Source organism: Salvelinus sp. IW2-2015, linkage group LG17 (assembly GCF_002910315.2).
Source record: "Salvelinus sp. IW2-2015 linkage group LG17, ASM291031v2, whole genome shotgun sequence".
Classification (NCBI taxonomy): Eukaryota; Metazoa; Chordata; class Actinopteri; order Salmoniformes; family Salmonidae; genus Salvelinus; species Salvelinus sp. IW2-2015.
Window position 1 is genome coordinate 2207829 of NC_036857.1, and position 14565 is coordinate 2222393.

Here is a 14565-nt window from a genome sequence, read left to right on the forward strand (position 1 = left end):
CACTGGGCGGCAGTAAGTACGGGTTTGAAACAATATTGACAAGTGAGGTAACAAGGAAGAGGCTTGTCAATTGCCAGAGTTGGGAAACGTGGCCTTAGCAAAGGAGAATCCAACATTAGTAGGAACAAGCCGTCTTGATAGCAGGCAAATAGCGTATACGACTCKGTTGGGTTGGTGGACAACTTGAAAACATGGCCGATGTTAATCAAGGATCGGTCTTACCTAGCGAAACTTCACCTCCCGCTCTGGACGGACTGAATGCAACCGACTCAAATGGTACCGACGCTGTCAACGCGACAGTGGCCAAGTTTGTGGCGACACCGGAGGGAACAGCACTGGCATATGGCAGCCTTGTGTTCATGGCCCTGTTGCCCATCTTCTTCGGTGCACTGCGGTCCGTCAGCTGCGGCAAAAGCAAGGTAATGTTAACATGAATGCAATTTTACAAGTAAGTACCTAGYTAGTTTACTCGGCTAGCTAGGTTCCCACTGTTAGCTAACTGTTGGGCCATAAACGGAGGCAATGATCCTCATTCCCCTGTCAGTCTGTCCAGTGCACGCACACGTATCGTGAAACACTAGCCAGCTGTCACTCACATTCCACAATCAGTGTTTGTGTTCCATATCCAGACCAGTATGATGTAGTTAGCCAGCCAGTTATCTAATCATGGCTAGGTAACCACAGTGAATGACTGGCATGCCTTGACTGGGGCTATCAGTGTACCATATGTTCATCTTATTTGCCTGGTAGTTTACTCACCTAGCTAACTAGATTCGTTTATTGTTGATAGTAGCCAATATATATWTTTTTWAATCTTGACATTGAGCTAGTTCGCAAGATGTTTTCGAATCATTTCAGCRAGGAGGGTGTTACTGACAAGTCTTGTAGCAGGTGATTGAGATGTGTACAAGGTTCAGGGCATTTTGTTTTGGCGTGTGTATAATCGGGATAGGTTTAGATAACATGAACTCTGCTAACATTGTTTCAAAGTTCAATTCTAGCTAGGCTTTAAAACAATTCTCTAAGACCCCTGTGCTCAATGTATAGTAGGAATATGCTAATCCTAGTTTGATTCTCTTAACTACACGTGTCCTTACTGCCATCACTTCTGGTCTTTCAGTCGGTGGGTGGACGGAAACCGATGATGCACGACCTGGTTGTCTGATGACATGACCGATTAGAGAGGACCGGCTTCTTGAGTGGCGTGAAACTAAACTAGCTACTTTCCTGGTGGTGTGGTTAACTAACTTGCACTCTGCTAAAGAGCGTTTCATGTGTGGTGTTGAATTGTGGTTGGTTGCTGCCTCATCCAGAATCTCGCCTGGCGCTTTTACTATAGATMACTTACTATACCCTTTAAATATACTCCGCTAATGACTTTCTGTGCACTTATTTCGTCCTTAGGTTGCTGGAGAAAATGGTTGCGATTATGAGTACAGAGTGAGTATTAGAACTGATGATCAGAACAGTCAGATATTTTTATTATTCTGACACATTGTTCGTGGCAATCTGGAAGATGCGTCATGACTGTGTCGCTATGCGTGTATGTTTCCCATCTGTGTGTGTGAAATCATTCTGGTTATTAGGCACCGAGTGTCAAGGTGTGGGCCTCATTGTCCTGCTTTGCCCATAATCAATGAGCATGTGGGTCTGTTTGGTGTACAGGTTAAGGCCCCTGGACCAGAATCCCACTGAACGGGGTGGGTGTACGCTGATAAGGGTCAATGACTGTGCTCAAGAAGAAACTGGCACAGATGGTGATAAGTCAAAGGCCTCTAGTATTTTACTGGAGATGAGGTCTTTAGAGTTGGATGGAATTAATCGCTCGCCCGTTGCAGTCCTGTCTTGTTCCTTGCTGCTCATCGCACCACATTGACCCATTTTTAATTATATTCCCTGTGCAGATTTGCTCATTTCATTCAGTTAGGCCTATCTCTAGTGGGACACGGAACATGTAACCTGCCTGAGTTTGTCAGTCACCTAACTACTTATTTTGTGATGAATTAGTCTGTGATGTGATGAAACAAAGATTGTCTCTTTAAACAATCAATTCTAGTGCTTTCTGTTTTGAAGTGGAACTTTAGCAATGTGATTTTATTTTTTCCGGATTCAAAATGGGGCTCATAGGTGGTAGGCCCTCCTGTTGGCCGCCGCAGAGACACCATTTAGCTGTTTTTATAGCTAAGTTACGGCTTTTCTACACATTGGACATAGTCGACCCCAAAAAAAGTCCCCCCCCCCCCCCCCAAAAAAAAAAAAACATTTGCATATTGATTATTTAGTGTGTTTTGAAGGAACTTAGGAAGCGTGCTGCTTATGCTTTTCCACTCACATCAACCCTTGTACCTCTCTCCAGAACTCCTCAGACATGCCAGAGACCATCACAGGCAGAGATGCTGCACGGTTCCCCATCATTGCCAGCTGCACCCTTTTCGGCCTCTATCTCTTCTTCAAAGTGAGCATCATCATCATCATCCTCCTCCCTGCATCACTTGTTTTTGTTCTGAATCATTTCCTGCAGTATTACAATGTAGTAATCTACTGCTATTCACTCCAACAATCTCCCACATAGCGCTGTACCTCTGCTTTACTGTACTCCCTTTTTCCCTTTTACTGTATTCCCTTTTTCAGCTCTCTGATTTTAAAGTGAGCGAGACTAGTGCTGTGTAAGTGGAGTAGTAATAAATTGGTTTTGTTTCAATCATAGGTTTTCTCTCAAGAGTACATCAACTTGCTGCTGTCAATGTATTTCTTTGTCCTGGGGATTTTGGCACTGTCTCATACAATGAGGTGAGAGCTTTGTTTCATCACTTTATTAGCTTCTCCTTTCACTTTATGACATTGGATATAGCCTGAAAGTCTCAACATCATTTGTGCCCCCCCCCCATCTGTCCATTAGTCCCTTCATGAACAGGATCTTCCCTGCTAACATTCCCATCAAGCAGTACCAGCTGCTCTTCACTCAGGGCTCGGGAGAGWCCAAAGAAGGTGAGGCGGAAACGGAATGAGCGCTAGAAGCAGTAATATGGTTAATACACTGTAAAAGCACGTGTGTTTTAATATGTCACTGATTACCCTCCCTCCAACAGAGATTGTCAACTATGAGTTTGACACCAAGGACATGATCTGCCTGGTCATCAGCACTGTGGTTGGGGTGTGGTACATCCTCAAGAAGGTCAGTTAAAATGACAGTATATTAAGGATGTGTGTGTTTTTAGCCTTTTTGAGGGTAATGGTGTAAGCCTATAGTTAGTCCTAGAAAATTCCCTCCAGTTTAATACTCTTGTGGTTGTGTTCATCTGAGTTTTGTCTTCGTATATTATTTCTATATGCCATTTAGCAAACTATTGTATCCAAAAGCGACCTAGTCATGTGTGCATACATTTCACATATGGTTCCTAGTCTTCTGTCTGTGTGGGTGTTGTGTATGTTCTTCTTTGAACATGTGTTCTTTGGTTCTTCTTTGAACATGTGTTCTTTGGTTCTTCTTTGAACATGTGTTCTTTGGTTCTTCTTTGAACATGTGTTCTTTGGTTCTTCTTTGAACATGTGTTCTTTGGTTCTTCTTTGAACATGTGTTCTTTGATTCTTCCCAGCACTGGATTGCCAACAACCTCTTTGGCCTGGCGTTCGCCCTGAATGGGGTGGAGCTTCTGCACCTGAACAACATCAGTACTGGCTGCATCCTGCTGGGGGGGCTGTTTGTTTATGATGTCTTCTGGGTAAGTCTACCACATCACCCCACTACTGTACTACCAGGTTATAGCCCTGCGGGGTTTACTACAAAGCAGGATCAATGAMTTATCCAGCTACTTTGATAAACAACTATTGATGTTCAGGTTCATTAAGAAAGCTGAACTTTGGTATGTGTTTTTGGTTGAGTCAATTAGACCATGCCAATTTTCAAGTTTATCTTAAATATCTCGATTGATAGATATCCAAATGTTTAAACAAGGTAGATGGCTAACTCCTTTGTAGTAAACCTCTCGGGCCCTGTCAAAGCGTTAAGCTGGGTGTATTGACTCACTTGAATAAACACAACCGTTATCCCTGTAGGTATTTGGCACCAATGTCATGGTTACTGTGGCCAAGTCGTTCGAGGCACCCATTAAGTGTGAGTAAAGGGACTTTTTTCGTTTTTTTTGTAAAGTCATTGCAGTCAATATTTTATAGACAGTATTTCATGTTTAACTTTAACGGGTGTTATGTAAATTTCTGAAGCCATACACTTCACTTTTAGTTAGACTGCCTGTGAAAAGCTGCATCTATCAAACCAAAGGTGTGGACTAAGTGAAATGCTTACTTACGGGCCCTTCCCAGCAATGCAGAGAGAAGGGAAGTAACAGAAAAATGTAACGTGTAATAATAGATACACGATGAGTAGCGATAACTTGGCTGTATATATACAAGGGGTACCAGTCCCAAGTTAATGTGCAGGGGTACGAGGTAATCTGTACGTGCGGTCACTGTGGGGATGATGWCGTCGACAGACTAAAGAAGCCGGTGACTGATGTGGTAAACTRAATGCCATCGGATGAGTCCTTAGAATAATATTCTAGTCTGTGTTAGGGAAACAGTCCTGTGTCTTTGGAACACTTCCGTATTGGGCGCTTCACTGGTACTTCCTGTTTAAAATMTTGTTTGTATGCAGGAATCAGGAGGATGGKGTTATGATCAGATTAGCCAAATCGAGGGAGAGGGAGAGCTTTGTATGKGTCTCTGTGTGAAGCAAAGGTGATCGAGAGTCATTTTTTGCTGGTAGAATTTAGGTCAGACGGATTTCAGTTGTTTTGCATTAAATTACCGTACTGGCCTCTAGGAGAGCCGCCTCTGGATGAGCGGTTTCTTCTTTGCTTATGGCCTTATTCATCTGGTTGAGTGTGCTCTCAGTGACCGCATCTATTTGTGGCGGTTAATAGACGGCTATGAAAATATATAGATAACTCTCTTGGTAAATAGTATGGTCTACAGCTTATCATGAGGTATTCTAACTCGGGACGGCAGAACCTTGAGGCATCCTTAATATTAGCGATTGCGCACCAGCTGTTAATAACAGACATGCACAGCACCTCTCTTGTGCTTACATCTGCCTTTATATTGCCTTCTTTCTCTTCCGAGTGTCGGGATTAGAGCCTGGTCCGGGGTGAACCGTATGTCCTGTGCCTTCGACTCGTTGAAGTAGAAATCTTCATCCAAATTCAAAGTTGGTGATGTCCAGAAGCTCTTTTTTTGTGAGCCAACACTGGCTGAAACATTAGGTCCAAATAAAGCTAAAATCAGCGGGAAAAAACAGACAAAATMGTCAAATTGGTCAGGAGCATGTAAAACATCTGCTGTACATTCAGCACCATTTTAATACTCATGCCAGGTACTGTGTGTGTGCTCTATTGGTGTCTAATCAGATCACATCTGACGACACAGTGACAGCGATTTCTTCCTCTTTCTCCCCCTTCTCTTCTGTCCATCTCAGTGGTGTTTCCCCAGGACCTGCTGGAGAAGGGTCTGGGCGCCAGTCAATTTGCAATGCTGGGCCTGGGAGATATTGTCATTCCAGGCAAGTAAACATTCTCTTCCCTCAACAGTAGTGTCTAATTTTACATACAAATTGGCTTGTCACATCCACTAGATACTGGTAGTACTTCAGTATTAGATTCACCTCCAGTACACCTTATTTTATTCTGATAGCTCTGACTCTGTTAATGTTAATATAACATGTTATTTTTCAGGTATCTTCATTGCTTTACTTCTCCGCTTTGATGTCAGGTGAGCTCTAACTCTTTTCTATCATGGCCCATATCCTCCCTCTCCCTACCTGTTATGTGTGTAATGTTCTGTCTCTGCTCCCTCCAGTCTGAAGAACATGGCCCATATCCTCCCTCTCCCTWCCTGTTATGTGTGTAATGTTCTGTCTCTGCTCCCTCCAGTCTGAAGAAGAACACCAGGACCTACTTCCACACCAGCTTCCTGGCCTACATCTTTGGCCTGGGCCTGACCATCTGGGTCATGCATACCTTCAAACACGCCCAGGTGAGAGGCACTGATTCCCAGGTCACACTAATGACATGCAGGTCAAAGGGTCACCTTTATGTCGACTTGGCTGGTACCAACTGGTTGTCTTGCCTCTCTCTTCCTTCCCAGCCTGCCTTGCTGTACCTGGTCCCAGTCTGTATTGGATTCCCAGTGGTTGTAGCTCTGTTGAAAGGAGAACTGACTGAGATGTTCAGGTAATAGCACCTTCCCTGTTCCCATCCTGGCATTTCTTTAACCAGCCAAGCTCACGCGTCAGCCTCATCACCAGTGCTAGTGAACATTTAGCCTGTTTCAAATCAATTCATTCACCATGCAGCACCAGATGGCGCTATTGGTTGCCTGTCTCTTAGCTTGACAAATGATCTGTCCCTCCAAGATCATTTAGCATGGAGACAGAGATACTATCTTCACTCATCATCCAACTGTTCCTCCAGACTCAAAGATCATTTACATGATTACAACAATATATTTTATTTAAAATTTTTTACTGCACACTTATTTTTTCACTTCTTAAAGCTTTTTTTAAGGGCTTGTAAGTAAGCAGTACACTGTAAGGCACATATGTCAGAGTCAAGGCCCGCGGGCCACACATCCGGCCCGCGAGAAGTTTTTTTACGGCCCCTGGATGATCTTGATTTATTATTAGAACCGGCCCGCGACCGCAGCAAGCCGGCAGCCCGCCAGATCTTTTACACGCACCATACTACATTTCCACAATGCAACGGTGACGCACCGAGCAGTAGGCTGCTTCATTTCAATATTTATTGGCACAGCAGTCGTCAGCATCACAGTAAAATTAACTTTCAGATACCCATCAAAAATGGCAAAACGGAAGGTGGACACTGAGAACCGGGGGTTTCAAACAAGGTGGGATCGGAGTATATGTTCACGGAGGTAGCTGGAAAACCTGTGTGTCTTTGTGTGGAGAAAGTGTGGCGGTACTGAAAGCAGTATATTCTTGAGACGACATTATGAAACGGAACACGCGAGCAAAAACAAGAAATAATGGACATGGAACAAAGGCTACAAAAGGCAGAGGAATTAAAACGAGGCCTCAAACTCTCGACAGGCTCTGTTCAAAAAAGCAAATCACAAGGCCAGGCTGCTGTCAAGGCCAGTTTTATTTTGGCAGAAGAAGATCGCCTAAATCAGCCCGGCATTTACGGAGGTGGGATTTCATCAACAAACTGCATGATTAAAGTTTGTGACGAAGTTTGCCCAGAAAAAAGGCAACTCTTTTTAAATGTGAGTCTGAAGCGAAAACACCATTGCCGAGAGAGTAGACCAGTGTGTCCATCAATCTAAAAGAGCAGCTTGTGAAAAAGGGAAAAGATTTCATTGCATATTCCTTGGCTGTGCGATGAAGAGCACCGACATTTCTGACATTGCCCAGTTGTCTCAATATTTCATCCCGCGGAGTGGACTCCAGCCTAAGCGTGACAGAGGGAGTTTTTGGCTTTACGTCCTATGCATGGCACAACTACGGGGCATGATTTGTATGAAGAGAGGTGTCCAAGATGTGTAAATGAGATGGAGCGTGCCGTTGGCCGAAAAAGCTCGTGGGTTTGACAACCGACGGAGCACCTGTCATGATGTGTGGACACAAGGAGCGGACTGGTGGCGAAGATACGGGAAAAGATGCAAGAGGAAAACGCGACAGGTGAGCTGACAGCTTATCTTAATTTGTGTAATACATATCATACCAGGAAGCGTTGTGCGGTAAAGCCTTGAAAATGGAGCATGTACATGAGCATCACACGCGCACAGTTAACTTTATCAGAGCCCAAAGGTTTGAATCACCGCCAGTTCAAGGCATTTCTGACGGAGTTAGAAAACGGAGATGGGTGTTTGTAACTTATCACACAGAGGTGCGATGGCTAAGCCAGGGAAAGGGTGCTTCAAGATGTTTCGAGCTTCGTGAGGAAATTTGTCTGTTCTTGGACAGCAAAGGAAAGACACAACACAACTCCGAACCGAAAATGTTTCTGTGTGAAATGGCTTTTCTGTGTGACATTACGAGTCATCTGAATGCAATGAACTTGCAGCTGCAGGGTCGGGATAATGTCATCTCTGATATGTACAGTACAGTGAAGGCATTATAAAACCAAATGACTCTGTGGGAGACGCCAGATGCGGAAAGAAAATTTGGCGCCACTTTCCCAGCTGCCAGACCATGAAAGAGAAGCTCTCTACCAGTGCGTTCCGACGCGCACAGTTGGCTGATAAAATAGGTATGCGGCTTGCCGCTGACTTTCGACGCCGATTTGCTGACTTTGAAGCACAAAAAAGCAGGTTGGAACTGCTCGGCTAACCCATTTGCCTGTTGACGTGGAAAGCTCACACACCAAACCTCCAAATGGAGTTGATTGACCTCCAATGCAGTGATGCACTGAGGGCAAAATATGCGGCAGTGGGTGCTGCGGAGTTCGCCCGTTTCCTCCCCGACACAATGCCCCAGCTGCGCATCCAGGCTGCTCAAACGTTGTCTATGGTTAGGCAGCAACATAGCCTGTGTGAACAACTGGTTTTCTTGATGAACCTGAACAAAACATCAAACCAGAAGATCGACTTACTGCTGAACACCTCCACTCAATTCTGAGGATTTCCTCAGCTCAGAGGCACTTACCCCGAACATTGATGAACTTGTGCGAAAAAGATGGGACACCACCAACGTATTAACCCTCACCTCAGAACAACGTGAACATTACTGTGCAATCACATATTTAGAGTTTTTACTCAGTTCAAGTTTAGAAAGTTAAAGTTTAATATTTGTTTTTCACTGCATGTTACTTCTCCTTAACACAAGTGTTGTTTTTGATTAATAGATTTTTTGCCACTTTATTATTGTATTTCAACCAATTATATTTTAAAAATATTTCAGTTGAGTGATGATAGAAAATTGCTATTATTGTTTTTTTCTTTGAAGTAAATTTAGCCCACTTTGCTAAAATAGAAAATATAGGCTACTGATGGTGCCTTGAATACGGTTTCTTTCATTTAATGTTCATGTATGGGGATTTTATATAAAGGAAATTTGTCTTTTGTGTCTGTTGAAAATTAAAGATTACTGACAGAGCCATAAGAAATCTATGCTTTATTTATCTGATCATATTGGAAATATTATTTGTTAGGTTTTCAGTAGGTTCAATTAGTTCACTAGCACTATATGCGTCATTTAAAAATTTTTCAATGAATCATTCGAACAGTCCGGCCCTCGGCTTGTAGCTAAATTTTTTATTTGGCCCTCCGTCCATTTGACTTTGACACCCCTGCTGTAAGGACTACACCTGTGGTATGTGCGGCATGTGCAAATACAATTTGATTTGATATCATTTTCCACCCAGTCGTGCTTGGAGTATTGTGTGTTTATGTAAATGCTCCTACTGGTTCCAGGGCCTTTGGCCTGTTAGCCCCTACTCTCATCCCTGTGGCTGTGGAGGGTGACTGCTGCCTGCTAGCCCTACGCTCATCCTGTGGCTGTGGAGGGGTGACTGCTGCTGCTAGCCCCTACCTCAGCCTTGGTTGTGGAGGGGTGACTGCTGGCCTGCTGAGCCCTAACGGCGCTCTGTGGCTGTGGAGGGTGTTGCTGCATGCCTGCTAGCCCCTTACTCTCACCTGGTGGCTGCTGGATGGGGTGACTGCTGCCTGCTAGCCCTACTCTCAGCCCTGTGGCTGTGGAGGGGTGACCTTGCTGCCTTTTAGCCCTACTCTCAGCTGTGGCTGTGGAGGGGTGACTGTTGCTAGCCTTTTAGCCCCATACTCTCAGCCCTGTGGCTGTGCGAGGGTGACTTGCTGCCTTTTAAGCCCTACTCTCAGCCCTGTGCGCTTGTGCGAGGGGGTGACTTGCTGCCTTTTAGCCCCTACTCTCAGCCTGTGGCTGGTGTGACGCGCCTGTGCGCCTTGCCTGGGCGTGGCCATGTGACTGCTGCCTTTTAGCCCCCTACTCTCAGCCGTGGCTGGTGGAGGGGTGACTGCTGCCTTTGCTAGCCTACTTCAGCCCTGTGCTGCTGGAGGGGTACTGCTGCCCTAGCTAAGCCCTCTTCAGCCCCTCGTGGCTGCTGCGAGCGGGGTAGACTGCTGCCTTCTTAGCCTACTCCGCCCTGGTGGCTGCTGGGATGGTGACGTGCTGCTGCTAGCCCCTTTCTCAGCCCTGTGGCTGTGGAGGGGTGACTGCTGCCTGCTAGCCCCTCTTCAGCCCTGTGGCTGTGGAGGGGTGACTGCTGCCTGCTAGCCCTCTATTCAGCCTGTGGCTGTGGAGGGGTGACTGCTGCCTGCTAGCCCCTCTTCAGCCCTGTGGCTGTGGAGGGGTACTGCTGCCCTGCTAGCCCTCCCTCTCAGCCCTGTGGCTGTGGAGGGGTGATTGCTGCCTGCTTAGCCCTGCCTGTCAGCCCTGGTGGCTGTGGAGGGGTGACTGCTGCCTGCTAGCCCCTCTCTCAGCCCTGTGTGGCTGTGGAGGGGTGGACTGCTGCCTGCTAGCCCCTACTCTCAGCCCTGTGGCTGTGGAGGGGTGACTGCTGCCTGCTCAGCCCTCTTCCTAGCCTGTGGCTGTGGAGGGGTGACTGCTGCTGCTAGCCCCTCTTCAGCCCTGTGGCTGTGGAGGGGTGACTGCTGCCTGCTAGCCCTACTTCACCTTGTGGCTGTGGAGGGGTGACTGCTGCCTGCTACCCCCACTTCAGCCTGTGGCGTGGTGAGGGTGACTGCTGCCTGCTAGCCCCTTTCAGCCTGTGGCTGTGGAGGGTGACTGCTCCTGCTAGCCCCTCTCTAGCCCTGTGGCTGTGGGAGGGGTGACTGCTGCCTGCTAGCCCCTACTCTCAGCCCTGTGGCTGTGGAGGGGTGACTGCTGCCTGCTAGCCCCTCCTCAGCCCTGTGGCTGTGGAGGGTGACTGCTGCCTGCTAGCCCCTACTCTCAGCCCTGTGGCTGTGGAGGGGTGACTGCTGCCTGCTAGCCCCTCTCGAGCCCTGTGGCTGTGGAGGGGTGAATGCTGCCTTGCTAGCCCTCAGCCCTGTGGCTGTGGAGGGGTGACTGCTGCCTGCTAGCCCTTTCAGCCCTGTGGCTGTGGAGGGTGACTCTGCCTGCTAGCCCTCTTCAGCCCTGTGCTGTGGAGGGGTGAACTGCTGCTGCTAGCCCCTCTTTCAGCCCTGTGGCTGTGGAGGGGTGACTGCTGCCTGCTAGCCCTACTCTCAGCCGCTGTGGCTGTGGAGGCGGTGACTGTGCTGCTGCTAGCCCCTCTTCAGCCTGTGGCTGTGGAGGGGTGACTGCTGCCTGCTAGCCCCTCTCTCAGCCCTGTGGCTGTGGAGGGGTGACTGCTGCCTGCTAGCCCCTCTTCAGCCCTGTGGCTGTGGAGGGGTGACTGCTGCCTGCTAGCCCTCTTCAGCCCTGTGGCTGTGGCGGGTGACTGCTGCCTGCTACGCCCTCCTCAGCCCTGTGGCTGTGGAGGGTGGACTGCTGCTGCCTGCTAGCCCCTCTTCAGCCCTGTGGGCTGTGGAGGGGTGACTGCTGCCTGCTAGCCCCTCTTCAGCCCTGTGGCTGTGGAGGGGTGACTGCTGTCTGCTAGCCCCTCTTCATCGCCTGTGGCTGTGGGGGTGACTGCTGCTCAGCCCCTCTTCAGCCCTGTGCTGTGGAGGGTACTGCTGCCTGCTAGCCAATAATAATAGTGCTTAGACACTCAGCTGGGGCAAACCACCTGTGCTGGTGGGACTGGCTGGGACTGGGCTTGGGACTGGCTGGGACTGGCTGGACTGGGCTGGTGTAGGAGAATGAAACATCCCCAAACCTCTCTGGCCCAGCAAGTCACTGGTCCAGACGTTTAACACCCAATCCTTTTAGTTAACCAGGTCTGTCTTTGGTCCAGAACGTTTAAAACCCCAACCCTTTTAGTAACCAGGTCCTGTCTGGTCCAGACGTTAAACCCAACCCTATTTAGTTAACCAGGTCCTGTCTGGTCAGACTTTACAACCCAACCCTTTTTAGTTAACTCAGGCCCTGTTGGTCCCATACATTTAAACCCTTTTAGTTAACCAGGTCCTGTCTGGTCGCAGACGTTTAAACCGAACCCTTTTAGTGTAAAACCAGGTCCTGTCCTGGTCCAGACGTTTAAACCCAACCTTTTAGTTAACTCAGGTCCTGTCTGTCCAAGACGTTTACCAACCCTTTTAGTTAACCAGGTCCTGTCTGGTCCAGACGTTTAAACCCACACCTTTTTAGTTAGCAGTGGTCCTGTCTGTCCAGACCGTTTAAACCCACCTTTTTAGTTAACCATGGTGCCTGTCTGGGGTCCCAGACGTTTAAAACCCACCCTTTAGTTTAACCAGGTCCTGTCTGGTCCAGACGTTTACACGCTAACCCTTTTAGTTAACCAGGTGCTGTCTGGTTCCAGACGTTTTAAACCCTTTTAGTTAACCAGGTCTGTCTGGTCTCAGACGTTTAAACCCAACCCTTTTTTAGTTACGCAGGTCCTGTCTGGTCGCAGAGCATTTAAACCCTATTTAGTGTAACACAGTCCTGTCTGGTCCAGAACGTTTAAACCCTTTTAGTTAAGCAGGTTCCTGTCTGGTCCCAGAACGTTTAAACGCCAACCCTTTTATGTTAACCAGGGCCTGTCTGGTCCAGACGTTTAAACCCAAACCCTTTTAGTTAACCAGGTCCTGTCTGGTCCAGACGTTTAAACCAAACCTTTAGTTACACAGGTGCTGTCTGGTCAGACTTAAACGCAAACCTTTTTATCTTCTCAAGTATTGTGCGTTTCTTTGGTTGAGTCTGATTCAGATACCCCTTAAGTCATCTCAAGGGCTGCCGCTAAGACGTGTCTTATCTATTTGTCGGAGTCCCGGGCCAGCATTGGAATCATCACTCCTCTCCCATTGGTTGTTTTTTGGTATCAGCACGTACCATGTTAATTTGGAATAAATTGTGCCGTGCATTGTGCCTTAGTGAAATCAACGTTTTGTTCATCCTGTCTTTCCTGGTCTCTGTAAAAACATGTTTTATTTTTCACCCCTCTGACAGGTATGAGGAAGTGTCTGTAAAAACATTTTTTATTTTCTGCCCCTCTGACAGGTATGAGGAAGTGTCTGCGGAAGATGCTGCTGCTGCTAAAGAAGAGACTACACAGGTTGAGAAAAAAGACAAATGACGACAAAGGTCCTACAAGGTCGTCCATCACTCTCTGGCACCACGTTCACAGCAGCCCTCTCTATACACATCCTAGAAGGGTGTTCATGTTTCCCAGGAGTTGTGTGCTGTACATGGAAGTGGATGATTTGTATTAAATATCTGTTATAACATTTGGAAATGTTGTAGTTTAAGTGGTTTGTAAAACAGCTTTTTGGTGCCTATGTTTTCCTTGTTTTGTATTCCTTTCCCTTTTGCATTCTCATATGATWTTTCTTGTTTCTATTTCATTTGATTCGCCAGTATTTTAAACTCATATGCTTTACTATTTTCTTTTTGGGTGAATCTGAGACCACAGGAAGCTGAACATTTTAGAAATTGCTCTCGGAGTCTCAGATAACGGGTGTCAAGTTTGAWGGTTTAGTTTGTTTTCTGTCCAGTCTTGGTTTGCTATAGGAATCCCTTCCTCATCGAGAATGAAACATCATTGGACGATGTGAAGGAGGCTGGAGATGAGTCTACGATTGTCATACACATGCTTTAGAAGGAACTTCACCTTTGCTACTGTCCTCTGGCCTGGAAGTAGGCCTAAATACCTACCATTCTCAAGGTATAATTGTGCCAATTTGGTAGTGCATGGAATTACATGCCGCCTGACTTGTTGACCAGTGTAACGGTAATAATAGTTTATAATTCAGATCAGCTTATTTAAGGAAGTAACTAAACTTGTGCAATCATGATATCACATTTTGATATTTGTATGGACATTTGCTATGACACAATGAGATTTCTGAGAGTCATACTCCGCCATACTCAGTCATATCCAATCAGATGAGTCTGTTGTATGGAAATAATGTATTAGTATAGGAGTGGGTTATGTCCTGTGCAGTGACTGAGAGGTACCTGCAGATGGAGACCGTGTCGACAGAACCATATCTCCTCGGAGAGAGGAGACCCAGGGGATCAAATGATTCCTCTTGCTTRAGGTTGGGATTGTTTTGCTTTGATTATGTATAAGTTCTGTCCTTTTGCAGAATGGAGCAGTGTGTTTCAGGCCCAGATAGAAGGGGAGGGGGGGAAGGCTTTTTCATGTTAGGGATTAAAGATTGAGCAATTCTGTAGTAATGTGTTTAGGTGAAGATCATGCTCTGCCTGGTGAAGTTGAGTAACCCTGCTATCATTTCCAATAAATATACAATTTTTTTTCTCCTATTCTACTTGTGTAATTCAAAGTTTATTATGAGCCTTTGTTTATGAGCTGATATCTATTTTTATTTTCAATAAATGTTGGTGTATATCACCGTAGAGAAGCATAACCAATGTGTAGGTCTTTAGTTTTGTACTGAAGTAGACACCCACACATGGGTTTTTCTGGTTATTTAGAATAAATTCTACAGTTAAGTGCATTCTGGGCTGTAGGAGGG

At 46.5% G+C, this 14565-nt stretch overlaps 1 protein-coding gene and 1 long non-coding RNA gene across 2 annotated transcripts; one reads left to right on the forward strand and one right to left on the reverse strand.

The window, feature by feature from the left end:
* Nucleotides 1-51: 51 nt before the first annotated feature.
* On the forward strand, nucleotides 52-14353 carry LOC111976660 (minor histocompatibility antigen H13). The gene is made up of 12 exons (XM_024005666.2): nucleotides 52-419; nucleotides 2357-2455; nucleotides 2708-2790; nucleotides 2900-2988; nucleotides 3090-3175; nucleotides 3597-3722; nucleotides 4057-4114; nucleotides 5471-5554; nucleotides 5727-5763; nucleotides 5925-6027; nucleotides 6139-6224; nucleotides 13088-14353. The coding sequence occupies exons 1-12, from the start codon at nucleotides 192-194 to the stop codon at nucleotides 13161-13163; spliced, it is 1155 nt and encodes a 384-aa protein (XP_023861434.1). The 5' UTR covers nucleotides 52-191; the 3' UTR covers nucleotides 13164-14353.
* On the reverse strand, nucleotides 12111-12826 carry LOC139029027 (uncharacterized). Its single transcript, XR_011481242.1, has 3 exons — nucleotides 12747-12826; nucleotides 12180-12227; nucleotides 12111-12135 (listed from the first exon to the last, which is right to left on the reverse strand). It is a non-coding gene; the product is annotated as an uncharacterized lncRNA (long non-coding RNA).
* Nucleotides 14354-14565: the final 212 nt, after the last annotated feature.